At 35.9% G+C, this 15353-nt stretch overlaps 2 protein-coding genes across 3 annotated transcripts; both read right to left on the reverse strand.

Moving 5' to 3' along the window:
- Nucleotides 1–1062: 1062 nt before the first annotated feature.
- LOC112053506 (uncharacterized) lies at nt 1063–5364 on the reverse strand. The gene is made up of 4 exons (XM_024092941.2): nt 5263–5364; nt 4245–4389; nt 2443–2668; nt 1063–1419 (listed from the first exon to the last, which is right to left on the reverse strand). Exons 2-4 carry the CDS (start codon nt 4370–4372, stop codon nt 1120–1122), a joined length of 654 nt encoding a protein of 217 aa, XP_023948709.1. The 5' UTR covers nt 4373–4389; nt 5263–5364; the 3' UTR covers nt 1063–1119.
- Nucleotides 5365–9938: 4574 nt separating this feature from the next.
- Nucleotides 9939–14116, reverse strand: LOC112053507 (uncharacterized). 2 transcript variants are annotated; one of them, XM_052891617.1, is made up of 4 exons: nt 14080–14116; nt 12860–12991; nt 11324–11549; nt 9939–10342 (listed from the first exon to the last, which is right to left on the reverse strand). In XM_052891617.1, the coding sequence occupies exons 2-4, from the start codon at nt 12979–12981 to the stop codon at nt 10007–10009; spliced, it is 684 nt and encodes a 227-aa protein (XP_052747577.1). In that variant the 5' UTR covers nt 12982–12991; nt 14080–14116; the 3' UTR covers nt 9939–10006. The 2 variants fall into 2 exon arrangements, with proteins under 2 accessions (XP_052747577.1, XP_023948712.1); XM_024092944.2 differs by lacking the exon at nt 14080–14116 and having other exon boundaries at nt 12860–13095.
- Between the last annotated feature and the right edge of the window lie 1237 nt (nt 14117–15353).

The following is a 15353-nucleotide window of genomic DNA, read 5'->3' on the forward strand; positions in this document are numbered from 1 at the left end:
CCTACCCTACCCCTACCCTACCCCTAACCTACCCCTACCCTACCCCTACCCTGCCCCTACCCTACCACGCGACGGCGACGGAAGCTTAAAAAATGGAGTAACTTCTCCGTTTTCCCAACATTTCCCTTCACTGCTCTGCTCTTATTGATCTTAGCGTGATGAAAAGTAATCTATAACCTGCCCAGGAGTATGAAGAATAATTGTACCAAGTTTGGTTAAAATCCGTCGAGTAGTTTTTGTTTCTATAAAGAACATACAGACAGACAGACAGACAGACAGACAGACAGACAAAAATTTTACTGATTGCATTTTTGGCATCAGTATCGACCACTAATCACCCCCTGATAGTTATTTAGGAAATATATTTCATGTACAGAATTGACTTCTCTACAGATTTATTATAAGTATAGAAGAAGAATTATATTTCTAGGTGTTAAGCCTATAATAATTATACGCGTTTAGAAAATAATTTCTTTTGTCATTTTTGTAATGATTCTAAATCAGATAAATTCGAAAAAGCAAAATCTTATGTAAAAAGAAAATTTATCAAAATATTTCCTCTCTGTCCTCTGTCTCATCCATTTCTGAAATCTTACCTAATTAATATACTTAAGATGAGTCAACTGTTATTGTTCCGATAGTTGTTTCAGTCAATGGTCTTATAGCGAAAAGCTTCGACCAACATCTTCAGAAGCTTTCACTTTACTGTTGGATCAAGAGTCGGATACAGAAGGCAGTGATTCTTGAGACGGCGCGTATTGTGAGGTTCCTCACTCTGGAGCCCTGACCACCGGTTGCTTGGGCACTCAAATGTCCCGCAGCGAGAGGGTTCATTTTTTTATAAATTTTTAATAATGTTTTGTATCATATTGTTATATTAACGTTGTTAAAAATTAAAAAAAAAGGTAAATAAATAAATGAGAGAAAAAATATATGAACAATGTATTGCAAGTTTACCCAAGTATTGTATGGTGGTACGAATTAAAGTAATGTTACTTTAACCTTAAAACAAAACGTCCTTTAAATAATTAAAAAAAATTGGTGGTTCAAAATAACACGAACTGAATGATTCATATTGATTTATTCATATTCTCTTTCGAGCCTTTTCACAAAATGCTGTTAATGACGAAGACGAGATTTGCGAAGCATAACATAGACGTTGTGCAATTCTTTTATGAATTGATTGTAGGACATTGTTTGGAAATTCTGCAATAAGTACGGCACTACCTTGAAGGTTTTCGATACTTGGTTTAGTTCATCTTCGTGTTTGGTGAGGATCTGTGAGACTCTACCCAGGGCTATGAGCAGCTTGGCCCGGTGCTTGGTGAACGCGTCGGAATTTGTGATCCTTTCATTGACTTGAATGTTGCACTTTTCTATATCCAAGTTTCGGCATATTGCGTCTATTAGCGAGGTAATCTGGAAGTTTAAACTTTAGTTATTTTATTTATTTAATATCCCACTAATATTATTAACGCGAAAGTTTGTACGGATCAGCGGCGAAGAGTCGATATAGGCAGATTCCTTCCCGGGTTACCTTTTAAAACTTCTTACACACAGATAACTATGTATTGGACAGAAACCAGAGTCTGTATCAAACAGTATAAAATTCCTGTTCTTTGGGACGGCTTGCCTTCATAATTGCATTCGCCATTCGCCACTGGTACGGATGTACCCATGGATGTTTGTGACTTTCACGCCGAAACTACTGAATCGATTTGGCTGGGGTTTGGTGGGGGACGAGTCATTATTGGATCCCCACCCCCTGGATATTGTTGTACCCACTCCTAATAGTCTTTTCCGACTAGTTGGAGGCAAATGGGAATATTGGTCAGCATTTTTTATTCTGTACAAGTTAGCCCTTGACTATAATCTCATTTGATTGTAAGTTATGATGCAATCTAAGATGGAAACGGGCTAACTTATTAGGAGTAGGATGAAAATCCACACCCTTTTCTAATCAAAATCAAAATCAAAAATAATTTATTTCAAGTAGGCTCAGTTTACAAGCAATTTTGACACGTCAGTTGACTATTTGTAAAGATTCTACCACCGGTTCGGAAGGCAGGTTCTGCTGAGAAGATACCGGCAAGAAACTCAACAGTTGCTCTTTTGAAAAAGTCATACAGTATTATAATTTACAATTGATAACAATTACTGTTTACATTTCTTATAGTATTTACTTCCTGTGTGAAGGTGGAAGCTGATCCAACGGCCTCCAAGCATTTTTATTCTTTATCTATTTCTACACGACATCGAACGCTAATTTGGCGGTACGTCTAACTAGCCAGCCACGGCCGTAGCCTCCTACCAGCCAGAACTGGACCAAATATGAAAACCTCAATCGGCTCAGCCGGGATCGAAACCAGATCTTTAAAATCCACCGCGCACACCTCTCCGCCACGGAGGCTTTCAGGTCAGGCTTTAAAACTTAGGTCTTACCGGTTGGATTTTAGCGTTTGCCTCCGCTAATATCTGGTTGACGTTTCTAGCCACCGTTTCATAGTTCTGCCACGCGTACGGCACCTGCTCGTCCATTATGTCCAGATACTTGTCCTTGCCGTCTTCTTCGTATTTCTCGGCAATGGTCCCCGTCACGGCAACGAGGATACCAAACGCGACGTGACGCCGGGACAATGGGCTGGTAATGTCTTTTGACTCTTGCGGTCTGGGAAATGAAGTTTTTTATTAACCGTATTCAAAAAGGATGAGTTATTTATTATAAAGTTGCCAGCCGCATGACGCAGTGGGTGATCCCGCTTTCTGTATCTAAAAATACAAATGCAAAATGGTTTTGTCTAGTGTCATTATCATCATTATCAACTCATGTTCGGCTCACTGCTGAGCTCAAGGCTCATCTCAGAATGAAAGGGGTTAGGCCAATAGTCATCCACGCTGGCCCAATGCGGATTGGCAGACTTCACACACAAAGACAATTAAGAAAACTTTCATGTATGCAGGTTTCCTCACGATGTTTTTCTTTCACCGTTTGAGGCATGTGATATTTAATTTCATAAAATGCACACAACTGAAAAGCTGGCAGTGCGTGGCTCGGTCCGGATTAGAACCTACGAACTCCGAATCGAAGGCAGAGGATTCTTCACATTTTCCAGTGTGGTCTGGGTGTATTTATCCATTATTTTAAGTATTTTTCTTTAAAATAAATAATATTTGCCGTTTCTTTTAAATATGACTAATATTTCCGTTACAACTAGTCTGAAAAGACTTTATTCGGAGTGGGTACGACAATAGAACAGCGGGCGGGGATCGAATCGAACCACCACCCCTCGGTGACCCCGACCCCTCTACCGCTAGGCTATTGCAGCTTTAGTCTTAGTACTCTTAACACAGGCTCTTTGGGACTAATCAGTGATGTTTCTTTTTTATTATTATTAAGTGATGATGCAATCTAAGGTGGAAGCGGGCTAACTTGTTAGGAGGAGGATGAAACCCTACACTCCTTTCGGTTTCTACACGGCATCGTACCGGAACGCTAAATCGCTTGGCGGTACGTCTTTGCCAGTAGGGTGGTAACAGACCTGGACCAATTAAGAAAACCTAAATCGGCCCAACTGGGGATCGAACCCAGGACCTCCGTCTTGTAAATCAACCGAGTATATCACTGCGCCACGGAGGCCGTCAATAGTGTATTTATTTATTACATGACTGCATCAGAAGGGTAATGTCACAGTATTATTTATTTACTGTGGTAATGTTTTTTAATTATTGTTTATTCTTATCGGTTAGTAGACGGACGTCTACTAACTACAAACTACTGTAAAATGTATTTTTTTTTCTTATGTAAACTGATTTAATGTAATCGTCAATTTATTTTAATATTACGGAAATGTGCATGCCGTGTCTACCTTCATTTGATTGTGCAGAGCCTTGTGTTTGTGTTTTTTTTAGATTGTATTTGTGTAAAAGCTGCGACAGTCACTGGTGGACCAAATAAATAAATAAATAAACTACTTCCCTGTCAAATTTAATTTAATTTTTGTATATTCCGATATTTCGTGATCTTCGCTTTTATGTATACCGACTAATATTATACAGAAGTAAAGTTTGTGGTATTCTACAGGGGGTAATCTCTGGATCTACTGAACCGATTTTGAAAATTCTTTTACCACTAGAAAGCCACGTTCATAGAGTATATTTTATCCTTGTATTCTCACGGGAACGGGAACTACGCGTGTAAAACCGCGAGGCGTCGGCTTTTTTAGAGGATAGATCAAGTAACTTACGCGCTCTCCTGTAGGTACAGCCGGGAGTGCGTGAAGGCTGCTCGCGCTTGGACGTAAGGTGGTATGTCTGCATCATCAGGTCTCAGGGCGTGAGCTCCCGCCACCAATAGCACTAGCAAGCCCCACATGGTTCAGACCTGAAATACTGTATCACATACATTATAATCACTTTATCAAAGAATTTACAAAGTGTCTCGTAATTTGTGGATAAAACGCAAATACACCACCTAATTATCTAAAATTAATTTGAATACTCTTGAAAATATCCCTAGGAATTTTCGGATTTTTCAAAATTTCGATCTTGAATCAGTTTTTTCAATGCTGCAGCTGCTATAATTAATATTTTAAAGATCAGATTTTTGCTAAACATTACAGATTATATTACCTACCTTAAATAATCTATATTTAGAAAAATCGTAGGTATCCCCCATGATTATCAACCCATATTCGGCTCACTGCTGTCCCTCTCATTCTGACAGAAGACTCGAGCGTCTTCTCTCAGAATGAGAGGGGTTAGGCCAATAGTCCACCACGCTGGCCCAATGCGGATTGGCAGACTTCACACACGCAGATAATTAAGAAAATTGTCGGGTATGCAGGTTTCCTCATATTCTATTTAGGCACGGGATATTTAATTTATTAAAATGCACACAACTGAAAAGTTGGAGGTGCATGCCCTGGGCCGGATTCGAACCCACACCCTCCGGAATCGGAGGCAGAGATCATATCCATCATATCATATCCCCCATATGCTTATCTTGTTCTAGTTTTTCAAAGAATATATCTACATTTAAACAGTGGCGTGCAGAAGATTTATAGCTAGTAGTCAATCGTAGTATCAAAGTACTAATAAGTATTCTAAATAAGTTCTATTCTGCTTATGTTTTTGTAACGCAATTTTGTATTTTACAGATCAAAACTGGGTTACTATTGTAAAGAGTCCCTTTACACTTAAACAATCGAGATCGTTAATTTAAAAGACGGACTTCTTATTCTCGTATTATAATAATAGACTTACCGATTGCAGAAGTCCTCTGAAAGATCGTGCACTATACTTCATATTTATATCGGAATAAGTAATAATTAGTGGCGATTGATTTTAATTTGTATGAAGAACAGGTGTTGTCAACTGTTTATTTGTGAACAGAATTTTTAGGTCCATTATTTTTATACTTTAGAATATGTAATTTTTGACCATGGTGTAGATTCTGTTATTTAATTCCTGGGATACTAACAGTACTTTTTTGTGAAATTCACTACGTTATTTTTTTAAGTTTTTTTTTTGTTATTTAAGTTAATGCCAAAAAAGTGTTTCAGCGATATTAACATAATTATAGATTCACAGTTGGTCTTCAAAAGAAATTTTATTTTTACGTACATTAAAAAAAACAACACTTGAACACTGATTTAATTATTAAATGTAAATAATTAAATTTAATACACCCTCTATGTTGTATCATAGAATGCTGTAGGCGTTTTCTGTGATCCATCCAAAGCATTTGATTGTGTTTATCACAATACTATAATAATAGCTTATTATAGCCATCAAGCATCAAAATGTCGAGTTTAATTTAAGTTTTAATGTGGCAGGGTTTAATAGGCGTTCAACCGGGTACAATTTTGGGGTATTTTCTATTTCTAGTGTATTAATGATTTAACACACCAGCGGGCCTATTATGTATCTCGGTGTACCGTTCAATTAATGAGTCACTATATCGTTATTCATCGTATTTTTGTCTTTGTGATCATCTAAATAGTTATTTCAACGAAATAAATGCTTTGAAAATTAAAACGCTTTGATAATTAAATGATTTACGGGAATCAAGTTATCGATCGGATCTACCATTACCATTCTTTTATGTAAATGAAGACCCGCAGAAATTGTGATGATATCGTTACTTACCGATTACAGAAGTCCTCTGAAAGACTGTCCACTGCATTTCATATTTATATCGGAGTAATTAGTGACGTCATTTTGTATGAAGGACAGGTATCTTCAACTGTTTCTTTCTTAAACTGATTTGCTTTATTGAAGTAGCAGTAGACGGGCTGAATTTCTCGACGGATTGGACGAAGTTGAAGAGCCCTCTTATAAAATAGATAAAATTATTAATTCAATACTCATTTATAATATAACATCGTTTGTGGTAAAATATATCATTTTTTTTATTTAAATTTTTGAAATATCAATAAAATGTTTTAGCGTAACACTTTAATTTAATGATCGCATAATTTAATTACAGTTTCACAGTAGTTTTTACACTAGAAATTCTATATTTTACGGTCATTATAATGAAATCAATTAGGTACTATACATAAGACACACTTAGGTACTATATTTAGTTAATTATTAAATGCAACCAATTTAATTTAGTTTATTAGTTTATTTAATTATTGCGTGTTTTATCAGAATACCTATGTTGACGGCCTCTGTGTTGTAGGTAGTTGGTAGTGCCTCGGTCCACAAAACGTGAGTCCTGGGTTCAATTTCTTGATCATCTGGCCTATTCACTAATTTGGTCGGTATTATCGACCTATTAAAAAAAACATCAAATCAATAAAACCACCGCACTTTTCGTATTCCTTATAGCCCATTATTGACAAATATTACGAAGTCAACTGGGAAATGTCATCTACCTACTCTATGATATCCACGAACGGTTGTCAGTAAGCACCAGATGACATTTATACTAATATTGTTATTCAAGACGATATAACGATTTTATAAGAACGATTTTACATAATCAACCCCTTTTAGAAATAAAATATCAGTTGTGGGGAAGTTTTTGAAAATAATGTACTAATGTTTTGTATCTTTGGAATCCCTATCAAATGAACAATGGAATAATAGAAAAATGGTGGAATGTTCCCATGAAGCAGCCAATCGCCAAAAGTGGAGGAGCATTGCACAGAAAACGTCGCTCATCGCTGCAACCAGGACCACTGTGAAGAAGAAAACAAGGACTCCGCAAAAATAACATTAATTATTACTTATTTTAAATACTCTTTCAGATAATTCGATCAAAATTAAATAACAAACATACGAAATACGATGTGGCAATTGAATGATGATACTCATGCTAATTTACAGCTTTTTCTGTGGTAATAGTCTCTGCGCTAAACCGTGGACAGACAGATATGGTGAAACTACAAGGGTTCCTTGTGAACTACAGAACCCTGAAAATGGCAGACTTTCTTACATACATATTTCAACTAACTCTGTCTTTATAGTTTTAACAACATACTATTTCTGTCTTTATAGGTTTAATTTTTAAAAAATTAAAGTTAAAATTTAAAAAATAATACTATATGCATCGTGCGAAGCATTTTTTATTAGAACCGTTGCAGAATTTCTAAATTCGAGTTTGATGCTGTACCCCAAAGTTGCACTCCGTACGTCCATACCGGTTTAAGTATGACCTTGTCTAATAAAAGCTTATTTTCAGCGATAGTTGGGACTTTCGATTTAAGAGCCAATACGAAGCCTCCTCACTTGTTGGCCAAGGGCTTTTCTTTTCGTGAAGATGTGTGTGACCTAAGTATCTGACATTATCTGACTGAGGGATCTTAACGTGATTGAGTTCCACTTCGGGACACGTATCGCGCCTTAGTGTAAAAGTCACATGCACGTACTTCGATTCGATTTTAATTCTCCAGTCCTTTAACCATTTCGATAAACTGTTCAAAGTACCTTGTAGTTTTAGAGAAGCTCCAGATAAAGTTGCATCAGCTGCTAAAGTGGTTGTGTCGTCAGCATTTGTGCCGGTAAATACATTATCTGTATTTGGAAGATCAAAGGTGTAAATCAGATATAATATATATAGATAGGGGTCCGTTATTCTGCCTTGAGGGACTCCTGCTTTACTTTTAAAAATTTTAGTCATAATGTCTCCATGGTTTACGTTTGGTAGTTCTCTTGAAATTGTTGCCTTTTTTAGAGTTCCGAACGTACGTAGTACAAAAACGGAACTCTTATAATATCACTCGCGCATATTTTATTTGGCCCTGGTAAAGACCTCATACCAGGGGCTTAGTGAGTTTTAAGACTCATGAGAGCCGTCTTTGCTTCTGATTTTTTTTAATTTCTTAATGGGCAGATCCAATAGGTGGGGTGTATTCAGGAGTTCAATTACTATTGCTTCTTTAGTTGAACAGAAGCCCTCATTAACAGTAAATACTCCAGACAAATGTTTCGCAATAGTTACGCTTTAATCTTGGTCACTTTTGGCCCTGCCGCCGTCTACTTTTGGATTAGAGACTTACTTACTTTATGAGATTGATGAACAGTTGGTCTTTTAAATTTTTTAGTTGATTTTCAGAGGGAATAGTCTGTAGCTTGTGTGGCATCGATGTTTCGAAGATACATACCTGAATTACTTTAGAATCAATTGTCAGTGGTATTCCGCAATCAATCTTTCTGAAGTTTGTCCTGCTTGTTTTTTGTATGCAGCTTACAAGTTCTTATAGTTTGTAAATATCTTATCAGTACGATCATTGGAGAGTGGACAGAGGTTAAAGAAGAAGAAGAAAGAAGCACCTTACATTAGAGCCAGGTACTCCTTTTGTGACTGCGAACTACTAAATCAGGTTTCTTTTTTGGATCAGAAGGCCAGTAATTTGGTTCACCTGTAGATACAAAGCCTAGTTGTAGTCTCTTGATGGATTCCAGCAATTCCCTTCTTTTTGATGTTGTAAGCCTTGAGCCCCATGTGTTTCGCATTATAGTTTCCACTGGCGATAAATCGGTGGCCAAGTGTTTGAAGAAAAGTGGAATAATCTCTTTCCTTTAAATTATGTTTTAGTATACTGCTCTTATGTTGAGCTGATCCTTAGAGTCACTAATTATTATGCTACCAGTAGTTGTCTGTATTTTTTCATTGTTGTACGAGTTGGTAGCGTAGTGTTTGAATTTTTATTAATTTGATTGTGAAAGGCCCTAAATGTTACATGATCCTGCATTACCTATATATCAAGTTAGTGTAATATAGTTTTTAGTCATTCAATATTTTTTTTATTTTATTTTATTTATAGTCAGTATATATTTGAGAATATAGTGTATGAACATTAAAACGTAAGCAATTTTAAAAGAAGGTGTGATTGTATTAATTATATAAATGTCAGAAATAAAAATTGTTGCAAACCACACTAGGTATTAGTAATTCTTTTAAGGGCAATTGCATGCGTTTTTATAATAAACCATTCCATCTTAATAAGTTCTAAGTTTTTATTAACCGCAAATTTATAGAAAAGTCGCATTATTACCATAATTTTATATCTCATTACCTGACGTTTCAAAAGTGCTTGTAAACTAAGACTAATTGAAATAAATGAATATTGACTATTTATTTTTTAAGTTTAATTTTTTATTAAATGAAGTTTCATCTAGGTATTTTCATTGGTATCAAACGGTATTTAACCGTTTAATAATGTATTAGTAGTAGTTATTACCTAATAACAAAGTCAGAGCTTCAATAGTTCAACGGTAAAAGCGGTCGGACTCATCACCGAGGGGTGATGGTTCGATCCCCATCCTGTAGGTCTATTGTCGTATCGACTCCTAATACAGTCTTTCCCGACTAGTTGAAGGGGAATGGGAATATTAGTCATGTTTAAAAGATATGGTGAATATTCTTAAAAAAAAGAAAGTAATCTATGGTAGAGATTTTGACGAAAATAAAAAACAACGTCATCGAATAACTTTCACACATTTATTTCCAAATAGTCCGCATTAATTTCGATATGTCTCCAATGTATTGAACATTTCATCCGAAGAGAATTGAGACTTTGTTGCCGCCCGGATTATACCGTCTGAACTGCACTTCTCTCATTTTGCGATACGCGTTATCCAAATCTTCCACAAGTGTCTTGTACTTCGGATCATGAACGTTGTTAATCAAGAAAGGGATTTCGGATCTCTCTTGGGTGACGATATCGACGACGGGCTCTGAACTTCTCAACTCTTTCGAGAATGTGCCGAGCAGTAAAAGAAGGTCAGCGGGTTGCTGGTACGCGAACGGATTTTGAATAACTTTGGCCTGGACCTCAGCGTTGCATTGCTGCGGGCTCACCGGGCCGCATAGGTCGATCATCTCTTCGATCTGTGAAAGGAAACAACTTTAATGAAAAGGTACTTGTTTTTTAAATGGTGAAATTGTCATTTGAATCATTAAATACTTAATAAATAATTTGCATGCCTAATTGGCAAGATACATTTACTATATACATCTACCGACCACCTGTATATATAATGCATGTATCTGCAAATAAACAAATTGATTTATTGATTGATTAAAAAAACGGTTAAATGATAACAGACCACGCGCAATGAAGGCCGGAACCGTACCAATATCGTTGCGTTGGAAGAAGAGAGACATATTTCAATTAGCCAAATCAAATTAATTAATTGCCAGAATACAATATTCTGTACTGTATAACAATATTATGTACATTAAATTACATCGTATGACTATAATCACAATCTGCCTAATAAACAAATAAAAACAAAAATTAAATGAAACATCGTCAGAAATATTCATATTTTCCCATACTGGAGGGCCATTGGAAATAAGTAAAGAATGGTGAAGTGAAGCTAATACACAAGAATGTACATGTATGGGGAATTTCTCATGGATACCTTCTCGCTACTATTATTCGATATTTTTCGATTTTCGAGGATACGTGATTGGATATGACTTCTGCCTCCGATTTCGGTTCGAATCTGGTCTGGGGGATGCACCTCCAACTTTTCGGTTGTGTGCATTTTAAGAAATTAAATATCACGTGTCTTAAACGGTGAAGGAAAACATCGTGAGGAAACCTGCATACCAGAGAATTTTCTTAGTTTTCTGCGGTTGTAAAGTCTGCCAATCCGCATTGGGCCAGCGTGGTGGACTATTGGCCTAACCCCTCTAATTCTGAGAGGAGACTCGAGCTCAGCAGTGAGCTGAATATGGGTTGATAATGACGACTATTTTTCAGTCATGGTAATCGAACCCACGTACATGATTACAGAAAGCAGGGTCACTGCTGACTGCCTTGCTTCTCGTAACCGTCATTAAAGGCGTGTTAAAACATCGTACCATGCTAATTTTAGCTGAAGCCTCGTTCAACAGAGCCTGTGCCGACTGCGCTATCTTGTTGTAGTTCCTCCAGGCGAGCGGCACGTTGTGGTCCAACACCAGCAGAGGGTCGTAGTCAGGCGCGGTCCTGTTGGCGACCGCCTGGGCTGCTGTCACTCCCGCCAGGATGCTGAAGGAGTAATACTTGCTGGCTTTGGGGTCATAATCGTTGGTGTGCTGCGGAGGTCTGGAATCATAAATTAACCATCATCATTATTAAATAAATAAATAAAATAAGCCAGACTAGAAAATTCCAGACTAGCTGACGCCGCGCGGTTTTACCCGCGTGGTTCCCGTTCCCGTACGAATACGGGGGTAATATATAGCTTAAAGCCTTCCTCAATAAATGGGCTATCTAACACTGAAAGAATTTTTCAAATCGGACCAGTAGTTCCTGAGATTCAAACTCTTCAGCTTTATAATATTAGTATAGATTTACATTTCTAAATTACATTTCAAAAGTTTGTTAGTAAGTGTTCTTAAATTATGTTGCTAATATTAGTATGTTCTTTTTAAATATGAACCCCCAAAAGGGTAAAGGCCTCCTCCATCTTCTTCCACAACTCCCTGTATTTGCCCGATTTCATCCATTCGTTTCCGGCTACCCTCCATTATTCATTGTTAGACTATTTTAATCAACGATATTTTATACTTGAGATGGGTGCTAAACTGAGGCGGACAAATGTACATAATTGTCTTAATTTAAAGCGCTTTTTCAGTCAGTAAATGTGATATTATAAGTTGATAACTTGTAATTTTACTTGTTTCACAGTCTAGATGTAGTGAGAAAATAAATTGATTACAGAGAATTGAGAAAACTTCAGAAATTGACTCAGAACTCACTCATAGTATTGGAATAGATTAGATTTGGTACATTAGATAATACAAAGAATAAATGGTTATATACTTCTTTCGCTTTCAGCGGTGGGGAAAAAACTACAGGCTTTAAAGACAATTTTTATTACTTTGGCTTACTGAATATAATACCTAAATGTCTACAATATCGAGTTGTGTGTTCAGGAAGTGTAAAAACTATAATATATACACAAATATATAATGTAAGTAAACACAAATTGTGCAAGTGTGTGGAGTAGCTAAATTCAGATCACTTTTTGCGGTGATTTTGAAGGCACGTAAGATATTTATAGTATAAAATATCCAGACCAGGCCTTCATCCTTACAAGAGAGGAGATGAGGAGCTGTGGACGATGTTTTTTTACCGATAACTAAATGTTAATGATAGTGACCTGGAGTGACGGCTTAACATGCTTCTCAAATGGTGGCGGAAAAACATCATGAGGAAACCTGCATAATTGAGAACTTTATCAATTCTCTGTGTGAAGTCTGCCATCCGCATTTGCGTGGCCAGCGTGGTGGACTATTAGCCTAATTCCTGTTGTTCTGAGAGGAAGTAAGCTAAATATCGGTTGTAAATTAATGATGGACGAAGTCGCGGGCGTCCACTAGTATTTACTATAAACTGCTATAATTACTTACAAGTTTTCGGAGATGTATAATCTGATGTGTGTGTAAGCTTCCCGGGACTGTACGTAATCTGGCAATATTAGCCCTTGGGCGTGAGCCGCGCCCGCCGCCAACAGTAACATGAACCAGAACATGCTAAAGGACCTAGAAAAAAAATATATAAACCAGAACAGGTCCTAGAAAAATAACATGAACCAGAACATGCTTAGGTCCTAGAAAAATAACATGAACTAGAACATGCTTAGGTCCTGGAAAAAAAAAATATGAACCAGAACATGCTTAGGTCCTAGAAAAATAACATGAACCAGAACATGCTTAGGTCCTGGAAAAAAAATATGAACCAGAACATGCTTAGGCCCTAGAAAAATAAAATGAACTAGAACATGCTTAATTCCTACAGAAATAAAATGAAGCAGAACATGCTTAGGTTCTAGAAAAATTACATGTAACAGAACATGTTTTGTTCCTAGAATGAAATGATCTCGATTAAACTTAGGTCTTATAAAAAGAACAGGAATGTTAAGTTTCTATAACAATATAAACTGAAATATGCTTAGGCCCTAGAAAATATCATAAATTGGAATATGCTTAGGTCCTATATAAAGAACAGGAAGTAGAACATGTTTAGTTTCTCTAATAACATAAACTGGATTATGCTTGGTCCTAAAAATATAATATGAACCAGAACAATAATATGAAACAGAACATGCTTCGGTCCTATAAAAATAACATGAAACAGAACATGTTTAGTTCCTAGAATAACATTAATTCGAAAATGCATAAGTCCTAGAAAAATAACATGAATCGGAATATGCTAAGATCCTGGAAAAATAACATGAACTAGAACATAGTTTCTAGAATAATATAAACTCGATGATGCTCAGGTCCTAGAAAAACAACATAAATCAGAATATGTTTAGTTCCTAGAAAAGTACATGTAAACATTTTTAGTCCATATTATAAGAACTCGTTTACGAGTTAGGTCTAGAAAAATAACATGAACCAAAACATTCTAAGTTCCGAGAAAATTTTGAACTCTTTAAGCTTACTTCTGCTTACTTCCTAGAAAAATAATAAGAACCAACACATGGTTTAGATCTTGGACACGTAAAAAACATGTATCAGATTATTTTTTTTAGTAGTAACAGTTGAACTGAAGAAACAGATAATTTTCCTAAATATATAAAACTTAATTAATGTTATTCTTACTAAATTAAAAGAAAGATGTATACCTTAAAAAAACTTACAAGTCCGAGGAAGCTATTGAACTAGAAACAATCGTATGTGATATTTATATATAACTTACAATAATTAGTAACGATTATTCGATTCACACAAAGCAGGTGTTGTAAACATTTTAAAGTCATCTTTTTCTTTTCAAAATAAAAGTTGCTGATCATAATTGTGTGTAGTTTGAAATAATATGTACTATTATATAAATTATTTTGTAGTCTAATCTAATACCCATATGCTAACAGTGCTGTACTGTATTCTTAATTCTTACCGTTATAACCAATGGTAAAATAATGTTATTCTATCATCAATCACAACTGCTCCCTAACACGCAATCTTTTTTCACTCTCAGCAATCGTGCTCTCAAAGAAAGATTATTATGTGTCCGGATAAGTTAGGAAATTAGTTTTATAGTACAACTAAAAATTGTTTACTTAATATACATTTGCAAAGTACATAAAAGTAATTTTTTTGTAGTGACTCCATAAACTCGTTATTAGTTTTACCACAAAACAGAGTGAATTATTTTTAAAATTATTAGTTTAACCAAGTTAATTATAAACGAAAATAAAGGAGATTTCAAGAAAATACGCTTGTAATTATTATACAAATACAATTTTAACAAAGAGTAACCTACTGACCTACTTTTTAAATATTTACAAAAGAAAAAAAAATGTTCGGCGCCCCTGAGATAACAAAGAAAATACTAATTGTATATAATTATTTTTCACGCTAATTTTCGTTAGTAGTCATGATAAATATTTACAATAGTACCTAATACTGTGGATTTTAATATTAAGGTTATTTTACATTCATTAGAGCCGCAAGGCTAGAAACTTGATTCACTCTAAAGCATCGATTCCCAAAGTGGTCCAGGAGGACTCCCAGGAAAGACTCGGCGGGGGTCTACGTTGATGTGACATATAAATGGGGGTTCACGATTCGTAAGCGGGGGTCTACGAAAATTTATCTGGTTTCATACCGAATGGGGAGTTTTCTGATTAAAATAGTTGTGAATTGATGACTTCCTTGTTCTGTGAGTAGAAATCAAAAATTAAAGTTGCCTGAAATAACTTTTTGCCTGGACAATTTTACTTTTTGTAATCAATTCCCACTATTTTTGTTATTTCGTGTTGGCTGTTGATTCAGCTGCAACGAAAATTCCCATAGATGAATCTAACGTTCATCTAACGTTTAATGAATCATTTTGACGGCTTCCGTGGCGCAGTGGTATGCTCGGTGGATATACAAGACGGAGGTCCTGGGTTCGATC

The sequence above is a fragment of the Bicyclus anynana genome, chromosome 4 (assembly GCF_947172395.1).
Source record: "Bicyclus anynana chromosome 4, ilBicAnyn1.1, whole genome shotgun sequence".
Lineage (NCBI taxonomy): Eukaryota > Metazoa > Arthropoda > Insecta > Lepidoptera > Nymphalidae > Bicyclus > Bicyclus anynana.

Bases quoted from the DNA above. Each gene is read 5' to 3' on its own strand.
- LOC112053507 (XM_052891617.1), bottom strand. From the start codon at position 12,981: ATGTTCTGGTTCATGTTACTGTTGGCGGCGGGCGCGGCTCACGCCCAA. The intron at 11,550-12,859 runs GTAAGTAATTAT...TTATGATTCCAG, and splicing joins TTATACATCTCCGAAAACTT to ACCTCCGCAGCACACCAACG. The intron at 10,343-11,323 runs GTACGATGTTTT...TTCCTTTCACAG, and splicing joins CTTCAGCTAAAATTAGCATG to ATCGAAGAGATGATCGACCT.
- LOC112053506 (XM_024092941.2), bottom strand. From the start codon at position 4,372: ATGTGGGGCTTGCTAGTGCTATTGGTGGCGGGAGCTCACGCCCTGAGA. The intron at 2,669-4,244 runs GTAAGTTACTTG...TTCATTTCCCAG, and splicing joins CTGTACCTACAGGAGAGCGC to ACCGCAAGAGTCAAAAGACA. The intron at 1,420-2,442 runs GTAAGACCTAAG...TTAAACTTCCAG, and splicing joins CAAACGCTAAAATCCAACCG to ATTACCTCGCTAATAGACGC.